At 42.9% G+C, this 18,230-nt stretch overlaps 1 protein-coding gene across 5 annotated transcripts in view; it reads right to left on the bottom strand.

Moving 5' to 3' along the window:
• Window positions 1-91: 91 nt before the first annotated feature.
• The window catches only part of NSD3 (nuclear receptor binding SET domain protein 3), a 93,762-nt gene continuing 75,623 nt past the window's right edge, over window positions 92-18,230 (bottom strand). For 4 of the 5 annotated variants that reach the window (XM_017659497.3, XM_017659500.3, XM_017659496.3 and 1 more), the window contains 8 exons: window positions 16,502-16,704; window positions 15,718-15,830; window positions 14,904-15,173; window positions 9,639-9,755; window positions 8,065-8,206; window positions 6,954-7,060; window positions 6,240-6,444; window positions 92-5,863 (listed from right to left, as the gene is read on the bottom strand). In XM_017659497.3, coding sequence (XP_017514986.1) covers window positions 5,622-5,863; window positions 6,240-6,444; window positions 6,954-7,060; window positions 8,065-8,206; window positions 9,639-9,755; window positions 14,904-15,173; window positions 15,718-15,830; window positions 16,502-16,704 — 1,399 coding nt within the window. In that variant the 3' untranslated portion in view covers window positions 92-5,621. The remainder of the gene's footprint in view (window positions 5,864-6,239; window positions 6,445-6,953; window positions 7,061-8,064; window positions 8,207-9,638; window positions 9,756-14,903; window positions 15,174-15,717; window positions 15,831-16,501; window positions 16,705-18,230) is intronic. The other variant, XM_017659498.3, reaches the window with a different exon arrangement.

The following is an 18,230-nucleotide window of genomic DNA, read 5'->3' on the forward strand; positions in this document are numbered from 1 at the left end:
CGCACTAGCACCGGAGGCGGACACGCTGCCCTCAGCCGGGCCCCTGCCAACCTCCGGCCCAGCGACATGCAGCAAGAAATCACAGGCAATGAACAGGTCCACATATTTAATTTGGAACATACAGGGCAATTTATTGAAGTCAATCTCAAGCAAAATCTGAAATCAGAGGAATGTCATTAAGAACCTTTCCAAATTAATCCTCACGGGAGCAAAAACACGTTTGAATTCCAAAGTATTTGTAAAATTAAAAAAGGCAACATCTCAGTAGATATAATATACAAAAATTATATGTTCCTACCAGCACACACAGTGAGAAGCTTAAATATTACAGGCAATCCTAAATACACTATAACTAGTCAACAATAAGCTATCTATATACAGGTTAACCAAGCTTTACACATTTCACACTATGCAGTAAAACAGGCCAATCAACAAACCCCCAAAATACCATGTATCTTGAAGTCTATGTGGCAACATCAAGTTAATGCCCTAGTGGAACACTCCCAGGGAAAATTAACACTAATCCCTTAGTGTCAAGAGCTTCTAGTCAAGTCACAGAACTCAAAAGAGATTGACTTTAGTAAATATCGATGCTTTGTTATTAAAGACTCAAGTCTCAAGTGATTTAGGCAAAATAACATTTCACAGATCTACAAAGTTTATTACAGATAAAGTACAGAAATAACCAATCTACAAAGGTCATCATAAAGATCACAAGGAAATGAGAACATAATATATAGGTATCTGTTGTGCAATATCACAAGTGGATACAAATGAATTTCTCCTATCAATCCGTTATGCGCACACCCTTGAATATAAAAAGAATCTTATTAGCCAGTTGTAATCCTCATTTAGCATCTTGGTTACTGGTGGCAATATGATTTCTTTTTAACAAAGGGTATGTGACAGCACAAACAAGATAAAGAGCAATATTAGTGACAAGGTAAAAGTAAATTTTCTCCAGTCCACTTCTAAACTGACAAGAATCCCTTATAAATACCTTATCTGGGTGATAGAATGGAGATGGAGGGCCATTCACACTGTCAGACTATGTATGGCAGGGAGGGAAGGGATATGGGATGTGAGGGGGCGTTATTGCCAATTAGCAGCTGCAATAACATCACAGAAGGAAATTAAGGGCTGAATAAATGACTTTGGCAACTATTCTTTTTGTCCCTTTCTCTTACATGGTAATGACTTTGAGAGGCTGTAAAAGGACAGGTGATACTCCTCCTCCTCCCCTTGGTACAGGTGTGCTACACACGCCTGAGTTTGTCACCTAGGCAATGGACTGACAGCAAAAGAACGGAAATGGTTTTTGTAACCACACACAGGTCACACCCAGCGTTGCAGGAGTGTAACGTCAGTGCAAATTGTTTTTTTCTCTACTCGGGCATGTATGTTGAAAGGAAGAAGAGGTGCTCGGGGATAGGGTAGGCAGAAAGACAAAATAAAGCACACACATGGGGAGTATTTGCAAAAGCGCTGCTGGTATTTCATGCAGGAGTCTCTTTCTGGAATGCATAGGCTGCATCTGAAATACCTGCTGTGAATGGGCTCTCCTCCCCCATTTGCAGGACTTCGCCTTTAATCCAAGTTAAGGAGGATAAGAGACTTGGCTATTCATTTTCGAGACAGTATACAAAACAATGCTTCTACTTCACCAAGTTTAAAAATAACTGTAAAATGAGGAGAATCTGAAGAGTTTCAAGTACTTAAAAAACCTGAATTGAATGAGGCAGAGGTCTCAGTGTTAAAGTGACGACTTTGTACCTGGTAAACATTGCCATCCTCCCCCCCGACCCTTACCCTATAGTCACCCCCTCGTCTCCCTGTACCCCAGCCCAGAAAGAAGTTGATAATTTTAATATATACACATTTCCAACTTCCCAATATTTGCTAATGCATAGCAAAGCTGTCCAAGTCTATCTACCCCTTAGCCTATCTGAGAATGGAAGCATGTTCTACTTTTTGTTTACAAATAACTAGAGATAATTCCGGGTGGCCCTTGGCCAAAGGAGATTGTTCCAAGTGTCCACTTCACATCTGCAGCAACCTGAATGGCCGGCACAGCTATATTCAGCAGCCTCACAAGAAGTAACTCGTCTACTTTGCACTGCCCAGCAACGAAGCAGCTTCCCCGTCATCGTACCTCATGTACAAGTACATCAAAGGGCAGCTTCCCACGTGCTGAGGACTCACTCGTTTTCTGATCGCACGCGGCAGCATCTTGCCATCCGGTGAATGCCAAAGGAAGAGCTTTGTATTTAACAATGAAATGAGGGCAAGTGACAGACCCAGGGGGTGCAGAAATTATATTCCATGTAGCTGGCTTAGCTATCTGTTTCCAAACTGCAGATCCCGGGTCACAAAGCATGTAACCGAACCAGGTTGTCAAACAGCCTGCCCTGCCTGAGAGCCCTTTTCATGATTATCTCAGTTTCTCAAGGTCATTTATGGGCATTTCCAAACTTTAGGTGGAAATGGCTGACAGGAGTCAGGTGCAGTCTCCTCCCCACTTTTTTTTTTTTTTTTTTTAGTTTTTAGGTATGTTTCTGACTTGAACACACAGAACTTTCCAGGTTTCAATGATTCCACAAGTCAGCCAAATCTGTAGCATACAGCAGATAATTTTTGAGAACTGAAAGTGGAAACTTATTAGAAAAATGAAAAAAAAAAAAAACCCCACCAAAAAACCCCCACCCCACCTCACTCCTAACTCAGGCCCTGATTAGATAGATGTTAACGAAGTGAATCACTTCCTCTGGCGGCTTCAGCCTTCCAGGAACGCAGGGCCACGCGCTACAGCCTCCCTGCTCCGCCCAGAGCCTGGACGGTTTCCCAGGGTTTCATCTGTAGTTGTTACCCGTCTGAACATCTTAGTTGTTTCTGAAGCTTTATGCTTATCATCAAAAATATTACATTCACTTCTTCCTCCAGAGAACTAACATGAAGGTTTTAAAAAATGCCACCCTTTTTCCCTGCTGCTTTCACTTTTGGACAAGAATAAAAACCAACCACTTAATGCTTTGACCACACGTGGACTGAAAAGTTAACAAGACAACCTCAGTCCACAGCACAGGCAGGCCTGGCAGGGCACAGACTGCGAGCCCGGGAAGCACTCCCGGCTTTCCGCTCCCACAACCGATGGCCGCAGAGCGCACGAGGAGGTTTGGCGGTGACCCTGGAGGTGTGAGCAGCCCCGGGCGCTAGCATCACAACCACCACCTCTGAGGCCACTGAAGAACGGTCACAGACAAGACCCCGGGCTGTGCTTGGCTATTTTGCTACCCTGATTTCTGAAATGGCAAAACGGTCCTGTCAGTCACCCCACCCCCAAAATAAAAAAGATTTAATCTGTTACAGAGATACAAACAAAATGTGACACGATGAAGAAGCTGCATAAAAACACTTAATTAAACCTAAGGTATCTGCAGTATATAGGATAGACCCTGGCTTACCACAGAGAAGTCATCAGATAGTGAACAGCACTGAGTCCTCACAAAGCAACGAGGTGAGACTTCATGGTGGATACTGTTTCAGTAAGAGGTGCATTTCAAATATTAAAGGAAATCCTTCATGGTAGTAAGTTTAAAAAAGCAAACATTTATCATAAACATATAAAATAAAGTTTCAGTATGATAAAACCTAGATTTTCTTAAATTATTTTTAAAAGAACATCAAACTATATAATTGCTCAAGAGCAAAGTTTAGTGTTTGGCGAGCTGTAATTCATGTTACTTGTAGCAATTATGTTTGGTAAAACGTGTATAGTATTTCCCATTTTGCTCTTTGGGGATCATATCTAATCACCAGAATTACTGGAAGCCCAATGAGTTACCTCAGAATTAATGGCTGGAATCAGACAAATGGCAGTTTAGGAGCTTAAGAAAAGGAACTGTAGTGTTTTTTTTGTTTTGTTTTGTTTTTTTATAAGAGAAAATCCAGTATAATTGCACATTTACATACAAAAAAAAGAGGCACAAAACAGCTTTTTTTCCTTCTTTTCTCAAGAGAAGAGCTCCAAATTGATAAGAAGGAACACTGTAACACAACTGAAGGAATGTGATCGAGCATCTATCCTCCTACCTTCAAAAGGTTATTAGGTGCTTCTTGAGGGAAAATAAATGCTGCAGGTACCAGCAATTGTAAGCAGTCAGAATTCACAGAGAGTTCATGTTCATTCAAGCTAACCCTAGACTTCTACGTTAGGACAGTGTTACAACAACGTCTGACATTACAAATTATTTCATACAAGGAATACTGCAATATACATATTCCTAAGCATTAAAAGCAAGTGAGTTCTGTGGGCAGACATCTCAGTCCCCTGGCGTCTGTGAGGCCTGCGCACCCACGCTGACAGGTTCCGCTAACACTGCTTCCTCAGGGGCTGTCCCTAAGAGCTTCCTGTGATGATGTGTGTGTGGCCCTTATATACCCTGTATGTAAGTGCTTTTCCGTCTTCACTGGGGCAATTTTAAACACTGGATAATACTACATAGAAATTATTTACATATAATTTGGGGATGCTCCTGCCCCTTTTCACCTCCAAATTAGGAACTAAACCAAAAAGATGTTCAAATACAACTCAAATTCCTTTGTGTGGTTTTTACCACGACACATGACTGAGTGGTCACATGACCAAGGGAAGCGGAGACAGAAAATAAAATGCCCATAAATCCTCCCAAATCAGACCAGGGTCTACATTAAATTGGACAGAAAATGGCGCTTTTCTGATCCAGCTTTTGGTTTGTGCCTTTCTTCTCCTGGAAGAAGAAAGCTGCCTGGATCTGTGTGTCAAGATAACAGGAATGGCCACTGCGCATTCACATCCACACACATACACGTTATCAAAGAAACCCTCTGGCAACGCAGAACAGTTCAGACTCAATTCATACACTTCTGTTTTTCCTCTAAAATGAAAAACCAAAACCACATACACCCTTCCAGGTAAAGCTATCACAGCGTATAAAGCCCACAGTGTAAGACCACAGAGGTGGCCTCCAGTGAGGCGTTCTGTTTACGGGGCGAGTTCAGCCCCGGGGAGCCGTCCCCGCGAGCAAGCGGAGCACGTACTGCAGGCCCTGCTCAGCGCGGGAGTGCGTGAGGGTCACTGGACCCTCTTCCAGAGGCTGTGCTGTCCCCAGTTCCTAGTCAGGACACACGCACACTTATTAGACTGTCTGAACTACATTTCTCAAAATTCTAAAAAAGGAAAATAAATAAGGAAATGATGTTTACTTCTGCTTTTTACACCCAAGGAACACATCTTGGACTTGAAATTCATTTCACTAACAAAATTTTTTCTTTCTTATGTTAAAAGTGAAGACACCCCTTTTTCCAGCTGCGAAGGCATTGAAACACAATAAAAGGCAAGAGAAGACCGAGGGGATCGAGGCCCCACGAGAGAACCCCCAAACCAACAAAACAGCACAGGAAGACGGGATGCCACGGAGCGTGTCCGCCTGCGCAGGGCTCCCGCCTGCCCCGCCCCAAGCCAGGGGCGCCGACGGGAGACCGGGCGCCCTGCAGCGGGCTCCTCTTCCACCAGTGTGGCGGCTACTCACTCTCTCTTACTTTTTTCATTAAAAAAAGGGGTAAAAAAGAAAACCACCACCCATTTATTCTTTTGCTTCTTCTCCATGATCTTGTGATTCCAATTTACATTTGATCTTGCTCCAGTAATCTGACGAAACCGGAGACACGGGGTCATGTTCGGAGCAGCAGAGACGGCCTTCCAGGGCGGAGGGAGCCAGAGCCCCCTTTCCGTGATCCTTACAGAAGGAGCGCGGGCAGAACTCGCAGAAGGAGACGGCCGCACTGCTGCACGCGCTGCACTGATGCCAAGGGCATTCCCACCGTCCTGAGCGGGGAGAACGGAGGAGCCCAGGTTAGTGCCTGGCGGGTCGCCCTGGGAAGCCCCGGTTCCCACCTCCTTCTCTGACTGCAGTCAGAGCCTGAATTCCCCTGAGCTCGGGGCGCACAGCCACATGCGGGTGTGGGCAGCTGCTCGAGGCTCAACCCACAGGAGGCAACTGCTAACCTCAGGCAAAGGGCCTTGCTGGCCCACAGGCATCCCAAACTGCAGAGGCAGATTTTTTCACTAGCTTAATTTTTGTTTGCTGCTGTTTGTTCTATTCATTTCCTATTCTATCACTCCACTGAGAGGGGAACGTACTCTGAGCTACATACTCAGCAAAGACACAAGTCAGAGGCAGGGCATTGGGGCTGCAGCTTACCATATGGTGGCTGCGTCAGGTTAAGGCATAGCAGGTGGTATGCTTTGGGACACTCCTTTCTGTCACACATGACCAGTTCTCCACCATCTCCACACTGAAAACAGTAATCTTCATGCATCTGCTTTGGTTCTGTTTTGACTTTTCGTCTCTTCTGCTTTAACTTAGCATTTTTTGCCTTTTCTTCAGTTGTTGACACACATGTTGACTGGTGGAAAAAGGGTCACAGTTTTAATGATCACAGTGTCTGAAGAAACAAAGAAAGGGAATCCTCTACCCTCACATTCATTTAAATTCATCTGTTGTTCAATTACCTAAAAAAGAGCAATACACCTGAGGACGCACCCCAAAAAGCACTATAATAAAAACATGGCCTCATTTTCACTGACTTTTGAATAAGTTTCTTTTTTTGGCTGTTAAATTTCAAGAGCACTGAGATGTAATTCACATACCATAAAATTCGCCAGTTTAAAGTATATATAATTCAGTGGCTTTTAGTATAGTATGAATCTCTAGAAAAATTTTGGAAAAGGATTATGCTAACTTCAAATTCAATCAGAAACACAAACACATTTTCAGAAGCTAACAGATCTTATTAAGACGGCCTCTCTGAGAGGTCAGAGTCTGCATTTTGGGCAAACTAACCCAGGCCCCCATTTGCCGGCAGCTTCCTGAGATGGTCCTAAATAGCCTGGGGCTGCGCCTGGCACAACTGACCTTGGGCCGCACTCCCAGAAAGCCGCTGCAGTTATCTGCCCCACAGTGGCACTCCGTTCTGCCATTGCCCAGACAGTCCAGGTTATAGTTAAATGTTAACTCCATCCCTAAAACATATGAGAAACAATTACTCACACTCGAGTCAGGGGGAGAGAAACACTGTCACAGGCACACTCTCAGAATGAAAAGAGGGACAGTTCTGACACAAAGACCTTTCCTTGCCCTGTGGCCCACAGTGAAGACAATGATGGAAAAAGAAAAGGGGGGGGGGGGAACAGAGGAAAACATCCCCATCTACACATGATTAGAGCAAAATGGATCATATCCTTTCATCATAGTGTCAAAAACTATATAATAGAGACTAAAAATCTGAAATATGCTCAAGAAAAAAGGAATCTCCTCTAGCTCTCTTTCCTACAGCTAATTCTCACTAGGTTCCAAATGAACATGACCTTGGCATTGCGACAGCCAAACTATTCTTAGGAATTAGTGCCCCTCACATTATGATCAGAAAAGAATTCAGGTTTACTTATACAAGTTTACTACATACACCTAAGATCCAGGGATTCAAACGAGAGGGTCTAAGCCTTCCGTTAGCTGGTCTTATGCAATCCTAAACCTCTTTTAGCTATGGCATCTCCCTTCTCACACATTTTCCTACAAACTTAACAGAGGAAAAATGAAGTTTTGTTGTTAAGATGCTGAATGGGTAAGAAAAAATGCAAGCAAGAACTCTGGCTTCAGAAGCTTTTTGTCTGATTTGAAACATTGATCCTTCAAACCAAAAAACAAACAAAAAACACCACCACAGACAAACCAAGAAACCAGCTGATGTTAACACAGGCTACTCTTCATGCTTTAAAAAAGAAAACACAAGCTAAAACGTCTGGTCCCACTATACAGACAGCAGTCATGGGGAGGATCAGAGTGGCAGGACCACGGCCACACAGAATTCTCTACTGCCCTCTTACATTAAAGCTTTTGCTAAATAAGCTCCCTTGCGCAAGATAAAGGTATTCACTTTCTACTGACAGACAACAATTCTAAATATAACATCTTATTTGAATAAACACTCACTTCTGGGGGCGTGAAAAGTAAGCCGCTTTCCTACCTGCAGGAATGTCACAGAGCGCAAAAAGCCCAACACGGACGTCCCCGTTCACTGTCCATTTCTGCGTCTCACAGTTGGGGTCACAACTGTGGTTCATAAAGCGAGAGTAATTGCCTTTGGGGCCAGCATCGATTATGCGGTCCTGTAGAAACAAACACAAGGTGCCTCTGACATAGGACTAAGTATAAGCTGTCTCAGCAACAGTGGAGGTGGGCATGGCCGCAGGCAGCAGTGTTTTGCTACCTACTGATGTCGGCCACCTGACAGCTCAGAAAATGTGTGCCCTGTGCAATTTATTAGTTCTCTAATGATTTTCAAGTCAAAGCAATTAAGATAAAGTGGAATTTAGCTTCTTCTTAAGTTTGTTCCTAGAAACAGACCACAGAATAAGGCTGCTTTAGATTAGCAGGCCTCGAAATCAGGAGAGGCCCTCTCTGACAGACAGCTCTAAGTGTGGAGAGAGTGTGGGACAGAAACTCTGGAGCTTTGCTCTCAGCTCTCCTTTCCTGCTCTGAGAAGGAAGCGAAGCCAGTATGAGCGTGAATGCATGAGGGTCTAGGCCACAAAAAAAGAAGAAGGAATAACAAGAAACTTCTCAATGAAGAGGTGGAGATTTGATTGGCGGGACTCTCAGGAGTTCTGTATTTTTACTCACACTGGGTTTCAAAATACAGGGAAAAACTCAACATTCTGGCTCCTGCATTTACACTCTGACCCTCTGAATCAGCTTGAGAGCAGGGACCCCCAGGTGTCGCCCAGGTGGCTAGAGGGGTCACAGGTGGTAAGGGGAGGATCTAAGGGCTGATCAACAACCCTAAATGGCATCCTATGTTTATGAAATCTATGTTTGCAAAAGCTGTAAAATTTTCAAACAATGACACATCAGTTAAAATAATACTGCTTCGAAATGTTCTCTAGTTTTCACTTTGACAGTACTCTCTGTTAGACACAGCCTGGGACCCAAGGAACATGGGTACTAGCCCCGCTTCTCATTAAATTGTTACAGGATATTTGATAGGTCAGTTATCACGGCTAGGCCTCACTTTCTTGTCCTCTGTAAACCAGAGGACTATGGCAGAAATTTGTTGAGATAACGGATGTAGTATGCATTCAACAGGACACCATCATATGTATTAAATGAACAGTTTTACTGTCATTTTTCTTATGACAGCATTCATTTTTCTTAACTCAAAAGAAATTTAAGTATAGAGAGCAACTGAGAGTTCGCAGTTTTGCTGAATCAGAACAGTAACTCAGAATCACAGAGCCGATTCTCTCTTGTGACAGATAAACTGAGGACAGGTCTTTTGTGACTGGGAAGCACCGGACTGAAGTCCAGACACTTCAGCCCTGCTCCCAGTGACCTCACTCCCAGTGCTGCCTGCTGACGCGTGGCAAGCTCAGCCGTCACTTGCTTGTGCTCTGGTACAATTAGCACATTAGGCAACATATGGGCTGATGCAAATCATTATAATTTGCCCCCAAAAACCAAATGAGAGGAAACTGAGTTCAACCTAAGACCATGAAACAAAAACCAAAAATCCCTTTTTCTTACAGAAAAAAAAAAATTTTACCTTGGTAACAGTTAACATATAAAAATTAGTTACACTGTTCTCGTGGGCTCGCTTGATTCGCAATCTGCATTCTTCTTCATCAATTAATTCACCAACATATTCATTTACAAATTCACCCTGCAAAGAAGCATGCAATTATAAATGCAAAATCAGTATGTTATATTAGAAAGCATCCCTTAACACCACATGTATAGTTCAGGAATTAAGCAAAAAGAATCCTGGAATATGACTTCAACCCTAGAAACAAATGGTTGTTATTTATAGGCGTTCACAGCAGTGTCTGTCTTGCACTAGTGCCTCAGAAGGTGATAATCTGCTAGTCTTGCCTCATGACAACATTATTTCTGTAGTCCAGGTGCCACCATGACACCACCACTGGGACCAGGGGTGAGGCTAATGCAAGCCTTTGAAGTGTATTATAACAGACTTTTACTAGTGTCAGCTTTGGGGGTAACACCTGGGAGGCACCTGACTCTGAAATAAATTTAGCTTTTGTTCTCTGACTCTCTTTTTATTTTGGAGTAATTATAAATATTCAAAGGAAGTTGCAAAACCAGTGCACAGACGCCCTGTTACCCTTTACTCAGGCTCCCGATGGCAGCACCTCACATAACTAAGCACAGTAGTAAATCCAGAAAACTGATGCTGCTAAAATCCACAAACCTTATTCAGATCTCACCAATTTTACATGCACTCATTTGTATGTGCATGTGTAGCTCTGTGGAATTTTACCAGGTGTAGCATCGTGTAGCCACCACCACAGCCTGGACGCAGCGCTGTGCTGTTGCTGGAGATCCCCTGTGCTCCTCCCTGTGCCCTCACCCTCCGTGCTGCCTCCATTTCCCCAATCCGTTCTTCATCTGTCATTTTATCATTTTGAGAAGGTTCTAAATACAACCATATGGTATATAACCTTTGAGATTGGCTTAAAAAAAAAAACTTAGCCTAATTCTCTTCAGATCCTCCAGGTTGCCGTGTATATTGAGTTTTTTTTTTTACTGCCAAGTAGTGTTTCACAGTGTGGATGTATCGCCACCATGACAAAGAAAGTGCTGGCTACCAGTTCGCCTGTGGAAGAGCATGTGAGCTGTTTCCACAGTCTGGCCAACAGGAATAAAACTGCTATGAACATTTGGGAGAAGCTTTGTATACACACAGGTCTTCATTTCTCTAGGATAAATGGCCAGGAGTGCAATCTGTTGGGTCAGATGGTGAGTATGTGTAATATTTTAGAAACGGCCAAACTGATGTCCAGAGTGTCTGTTATCATTTTACATTCCCACCGGACAGTCCCATGTGTGAGTGATGCAATTCCTCCACATACTTACATTTGGTATTATCACTCTTTCTCATTTTGCTGTTCTGACAGATAAATAGTGATAAGCTCCTTTTAAAAACGAGGGTAAATACTGTACATGCAACATTTTGTCTAATAAATGCATAATTGCTAATCCTTTCACCTCAAAGGCATGGCTGATTTGATCTAGGACAACAGCATGATCTATAGGATAATACCAGTCTTACTAATAAGTTTTGAGGAAAAGAAATGTCTTAGGAAATAAAAATTTACTTGTTGTTTTACAGACTTCTTTCCCACCACCAAACACACACACACAGGTTACTAGGGTGTCTCCCAGCTCTCAGTACCACAGAACAGGTCATCAACACCCATAACCTAAAGGGAAGCACTGGATAGTCCTTTCCGATTTTGGTAAACCATTATGAATGTAAGCCAATTTTAATCTTTCTCTACTGATACAAAGGAAAGAGTGTAGCTTCTGTAATAAGAGAAAAGAAGTTAAGGGTTGGGTGGGAAGGAGGCCAGCTAACGCCCTGGTCAGCTGCCGCTGTTGCTGCCGCCTGGGCTCGGCCAGCGGGGAGCACCCGTCTGCATCAGGGGGCTGCGTGCTGGCTTCAGCCGGGCAAGGGCCACAGAAGCTGACCTCATACAGTTGATACCACTGTAAATGAATATTTCTGGTTATTTTGTATAAGAAACTTTTTAGATGTCCTAAAAGTGACATTTTTAGGTCACTTAGCTTTGGAAGCTTGCTTACTAGACTTAAAACTATTAGCTGTGAAATCAGTTGAGAACAAAAATGACAAAACAGGAACTTAAGAAAGCGCTAGAAGTCTGTCCTCAAAAATTATACCAAAAAGACAAGGTGTTGTTCAGTATTTAATATATAAAAATTTATAAGAAAGAACCCACTTCGTAACAGGAAGTTTCCTGTTTGGCACAGGTTTTCAGGAATTTGCTCACATGGAAAGGGGCCTGTGTATGTTCCAGTTCCTATTTGGCTTCTGTCCCCTAAATGTACCAAAATTCTTTTCCATGTTGCTACCAAATCTTTATGATGATGCTTCAGTGGTGTATAGTTCTAGCTATTTTGTATAAGACCAACTGCTTACATTAGCAATTCGAGTGCTAAAGGGCAGAATAATCCTGATTGTTTTCTTTTCTCTTGAGAGTACCATTAATTTAATAAATCAGAATACGTTTTAGAATAAATGCAACTACTACTAAAGGATGTTAACATAACATTACACTGGGTAGATTCAGGATGCCCCCTGGACCAAACTCCCTTGAAACCATAGGCAAAAATTTGTATGCATAAGTATGGCATATCTGAAAATATCTGAAATTCTGTATTATATAATGATATTTTCAATGCAGATGACCTTTGACCAAGCAACCTGATCCACGTATGCAATGTCTTAGGAAATCCTGCTGGCTCTACTAAGCAAATGCCAGAAATCCAACTGATCTGCCTGGCTCCATTCCACCCTGGTGGTCCCTGCTACCATCCTCTCTCCTGGACTATAATCATCTTTTTATCACTCTTTCCATCATCCTGAATTCTCCACATGAGACTCAAGGTTATTCATCTGAAACCCATGAAGTCCATGTGCTCGACGGACTCTTAAGGGGGCCCTGACCCCACCTCTGGTGCTTGCTGTTTTGCAATCCTCTGCCCTGAGGGAGCTGGACCGCGCCTTGATCTAACCAAGAGAATACAACAAAGTTGAGATGTACGGGATTGTGTGAGCTTGTCATGCAAATGCTTTAGCATCCATCTTCCTAGTGCATCTCCCTTGTGGGCTGTAGGGAAGCAAAGTGCCTCACTGGGAGCCCCATTTGGCAGAAATGCAGGCAGCCTCTAGGACTAAGAGCAGCAAAGCAACAACCCAAAACAAAACACCCGAAGCTCTTGGAGCTACTGCTGCAAAGAAAAGAATTCTGCCAATAGCCACAGAGGCAGGCAAGTGGATCCTTCTGTAGTTGAGGCACAAGAATGAGAATCTGGCCCTGGTCAACACTGGATTGTAGTCTTGTGAGACTCTAAGGAGAGGGCCCAGCTAAGCCCTGCCCAGACTCCTGATTCACAGAAACTGAGAGACAATAAACACATGTTCCGTTTTACGTTGCCAGGTTTGCAGTGATACCGTTAGGCAGCAACAGAAAATGCACACATCAAGTTAGATCATGTCCCTCCCTACCAAAAGCCTCCAGGAGTTTCCCGTCCTGTGGTCTGTCTATAAGGCCCCATATGATCTAGCTCCTGGCTACTGCTTTCCACTCCCTCCCTGTCACTCCTGCCCAGGGCCACCAGCTTCATGGCACTTGCTGGAGCATGCTAAGGCCTTTATACTTGCCTTTTCTTCAGTTTGACATGCTCTTCTCCTGTATGTCTCTGCATGGCTTTCTCCCTCACACATGCAGGTCCAGTGTCACCTCCTCAGGCCTTCCTGAACTAATCAATTTAAAACAATCCGTCACTAGCCAGCCCCTTTGACAGATTTTTCTTTGCAGCATTTATTGGTACTCTGGACTGTATGTCTGTTTTATCATCTGTCTCTAGAAGACCCACAAAGGTGTCTTGCTCCCTATTGTTTTCCATGTACCTAAAATAGTACTGGGCACATAGAAGCAGCCTAACAATCTGTGCCAACTGTGTGAGTTTCACTTCAAGTGATCTACCAGATAGAAATAGGCGTGTGAAGACAGACAGATGACCATGAATGTTCATAGAAGTAAAAAAACAAAACAAAACATATATATATATATATGAAAATATGCTAAATAAATCATGGTACATTTTACTGTGGAATATAATGAGACTGTTAAAATGAGGGAAAATCTGTATGTACTGCCATAAAAATACACCTATATTAAGTCATAGATGTATGATATTTGTATTTTTAAAACCCTACAAATACAGAATATATGAATATATATTTATATATGTGCCTAGGTTTATAATTGCATGGAAGAAGTTCTAAAAGGCTATATACCAACTGATTAACATCGTCATCTCTAGTGTGGAAATCAGGAATTGAAGGGCTGAAGGAGGATTATTACCTTTTTTGTATTGTTTCATTTTCTTTATTATGTTATATGATAGTTTTTAACTGCAAAGGTGATTTTTAAAAAGCTAGGAAAATGTCAAGAGTAATTCTGAAGCCCTACTAGGTCCTCTCTCAGGGATACACCTCCCAGTCAGTGCCTGCCCTCCAGTCAGTGGGGGCAGGGCGAGGGACTTGTTTTAAATGCGTATTATTCAGGCCTGTCCCAGATATTTCAGTAAGACAGTTTTTTCATGAGGACCCCAGAATCATCTCAGGATCTCTAAAGTTTGAGAGAGTCATTGTTTGAATAGAAGGATTTACTGCTGAGTTTTTAAAACTTACTTGCATTAAAATTTTTTTCTGCAAAGGCATGCACTGCTTGTGTTAAAAAGACAGCTTTGAAAAAAATTGCCTCAAAGTAGAACCGAGATAACTTGTAAATGTTAAAGACCCCAACTTCTTCTAGTTGCTTTTGTATATGTAATCTATCTAGAGACTAGCAGCAACCCTTAAATACAGAGGGCAGGGATTATCACGAGCATCTGAGAGAAGGCGAAACCGAGGCTCAGAAAGGTGATGAGACTCAGTTGTGGTTCCACAGCTAATGCACTGTGACTCTGCAGCCAAGTCCGGGGTCTCCTAGCTTCTAAGTCAGTACATTCTGAACTTCACTATTCTGCCTTTATTTGGTCTTTCAACTCTATTTTGTTTAACAAGTAAAAAACATTTCAAACAAAGTGGCTGAAGTCCCTTCTCCCCTTCATGCCTGACCACAGGACATGCAAGGCTTCCGTGCCCTTCATCACGTCTGCACCATCTGGCCACACACGCCCCAGGATGCGTCCCCGCTGAAACACCTCCGCGGCACACAGGCCTTGGGCTACACTGCCCCCACCACGGCCTGGCCTGAGCTACCTTCTTAATGCTCCGTTTGGTCCTGAGGCCCCAACCTCTGCGCTCCGTCCTGATGACCTCCGCGTCTGGGTACAGCCTCTTGGTGAAGCACTGGTTCTGGCAGCGCTCCCCGGCCGGGCACACCTGTGGGTGGCACTCGTACTGCAGCACCCTGTTCAGGCACTCTGACTCCAGGCCACACGGGTTCTCATCCGCGGGCTTGCAGTTGCAGCGGGGGATTTCGGACAGGTCTGCAACCTGGATCTGGACCTTCCCAATGACTTTGTTAGCCTAGAAAACAAGATTGCACAGCAGATGGAGGAATGTGACCAGGAGCATCAGAAACTTCCAGGCTAGTCTGGGCTCTGCTGCACTGCCCGGTGGTGTGACTCTGCGAACGGCTCTTCATCTTAATTCTGATTTCCCCATGAGTAAACTAACAACTGCCTCTCCGTCGCTGACAAGAATACCAAAACCTGATGTGAATCCTGATTTATTATTCTGTGTCTTTTTCCTTCTCCTGGTTGATAGAAATTCCTAACCGAAAACAACTGTGGGCGGTCTGGCAGAAAGGGGCTAAGCCTGCATTCTCATCTGGCTGCAGATGACCTGGGAGAGCAAGGCTGGATCTCACATCCTGAGAACAAGAGGGCTTATCTATGACCTTGTTCTCACAGCACGGTGCTGGGGCTCCCATCTGATTCTCAGCAAAAGCTCTCTGTTTTATAGAGGATGGGTAATAGCAGTTTCCACAAGGCAGAAAGGGCCATCTGATTACACAGTCATGCTTTTCCTCGTGCCTGTCAACTACCAACGTTTCATGGTGAAGACTTACTTTGATGTGTTTGTAAGGAGGGGGTTTTCTTGAGTTTTTTTCAACCTCTAGTGCTTCTTTACTTTCTCTTTGTGCTTTCAACTCCTGGAAACGTTTTGCAGCTTCTTCCAGTGCTGCCAATGAGACCAAACAGAGGATATAAGTACCAAAAAGCAAACAGAAGCCACAGTTCTACACTGACTTGTCAACACACTGAAACTGGCTTGAAGTTTGCTTTTTAAAAATTATATGCTGGAAATAACGATTTACCACCAGGAGAGGGTAACAGTGAAATCGGATGTAACTGATTTATGGCTGAACCCTACTCTGTGCAAGCTGCTGCCTCACAGAAGAGGTACTACTTCAATAACCAGAGGCTTCCAGGTGCCCCAAAGAGCAGCTTTTTACCTTGTACGAGGTTAAATTCATTTTACTCTTACTCAGAAAGCGAACTTCCTGGCAACATGTTGCAACAACAGTTGGAAGGCTCCTCATGGGAGGCCTTTACTACCACTTTGTGGCAAAGGAGCTTCACTTGATGAACAAACCCATTCCCTCAAAATCTCTAAGCCTGTAGAAAGGCCACAGAAGAAATTCCTTCCACAGACAAAGCAGTGGCTATTACACTGAAGACCTTTATCTAACTGACTAAGATATGGTTCTAAGGTGAATGGAGATTTACGGGTGCCGCTTTGTAACACCTGGCAAAAATTCTAATGCCAGAGACATGGCATATATGCGTTAGGAGATGTTGAAAAATCAATGCTTGAGTCTTAGTTTTGAGCCATTAAAAACACCAACTTACCTTTTTTGAAGGTCTTGTTAATACTGGTTTGTCCCTCTGCAAAGCTTTTGTCCCCCTCCACATAAGGGAACGCTCTGCCCTGGCGCACCCAGTAGTAGTCGTGAGACCCAAAGAAGAACACGGGGAAGTCCCCCAGGTCGTGCCTGAGGCCCTGGATGTTCAGGGGCACAGACCTGGGGTTGCAGATCTCGGCGGGCCACCATCTGAAAACAGAAGCGATTTCAGACCAAGAGAATGAAACATCACACTATTCTTATATGGTTGGTAGGAAGAAAAACCAAAAGGTTTTGTCCTTTGCTACTTTCATTCAGATTCTAAGGACACAGAATGCCTTGTTTATCTGTAATCCTGCCCGAGCCACACATTTAACAACATATGGTTAATGAACTAATTACTGAAATAGTGAACATAGACTAAATGAACTAGACCCGGAAGACCCAATCTAGTTTCTCTCTTTAAAAAAAAAAGAATCAATATTTGATATCTGTAAAAGAATATGTGAATTATAAAGCATAACAATAACAGTGAACCCACTACCCAACTTAAGACTACTCCAAACCCAGTTTCAGTCCTAGAAAAATCATGTTCCTCTCCAAAGCTGGCATCCTTAATACCCAGATTGTCTTTCAAAGTGTAACATTTCCAGCAGTCAAGGGAACCACTTGACAATAAACTGATGTTACCGTAAAGAATGACCACTCCATTCAAAGTAGCATTTTCTGGCTCTCTAATCAACCAAGGTAGATATTTTGGTCACATGTACTAGGTTTGTATCACTGCGTACTTCAGAATTTAATTCATCTTAGATTATAATAAACATGGGCTTTGGGACAGAATGAAAAAATAACTGTTTCAGGAAGTGATTACTGAACAGCAGTCACTAAATGAAACCACCTGTGAGGTGCATTTGACAGTTTCCACCAAGTGGGCAAGCCAGGAATTGAAGCTTTTAGAATATATAAAATCATCAATATGAACAGTAAATATACACAGATTAAAATTTTTTTCAGTCTCTTATTTTACAGATGGCTAATAAAACCATGTATTTAATTAATGATTACATTATTTAGAGGAATAATGATGGCATGATTACATTCCTGGATTTATAGCAAACTTGAAAATGCTTCATCTAAAAGGTACCCTTGGTGTCCGTCTAAGAATTAAAAATGTAGCTAAGAGTCTGTGCTCAAATCGTTAAAACAACACAATTTTGTGTTACCAGTATTTGGCTTCCCCTTAAAGTAGGCTAAGAGATGGTTATTTCTGTATCAGCTTAAGATGTTGAAGTGTATTCCTGGTAACTGCATTCACTAGACACAGAAAGAGACCCTTTCTGCCAGGGGTTGCCAGGTCCTCATTTCTCCCAAGAAGCTTCACATTGGAGTCACTAGTTACCAATAAGTAACAGCTTCATGTGGCCCAGTGGGGCCTGACTGGGGAAAAATAAATCAATAGTTCAAGGGTGGAAGTCTTTGTACACCATACCAGAAGAATCTGACCTGCATATCGAACCTCACTGGGCTGTGAAGGGAGCACTGCTTGGGGCTTCTTTCAAATGTAATGTGACTAAACTTTATTGATGCAAAATTAAATCAAAGATATTTTCACATTCATAACTTTTTTAAAATGGAAAATATGTAATGCACAGCATGGTGACCACAGTTAATAATATTGTATATTTGAACATTGTTAAGAGTAGATCTTAAAGGTTCTCATCACAAGAAAAACG

The sequence above is a fragment of the Manis javanica genome, chromosome 12 (genome assembly GCF_040802235.1).
Source record: "Manis javanica isolate MJ-LG chromosome 12, MJ_LKY, whole genome shotgun sequence".
NCBI lineage: Eukaryota > Metazoa > Chordata > Mammalia > Pholidota > Manidae > Manis > Manis javanica.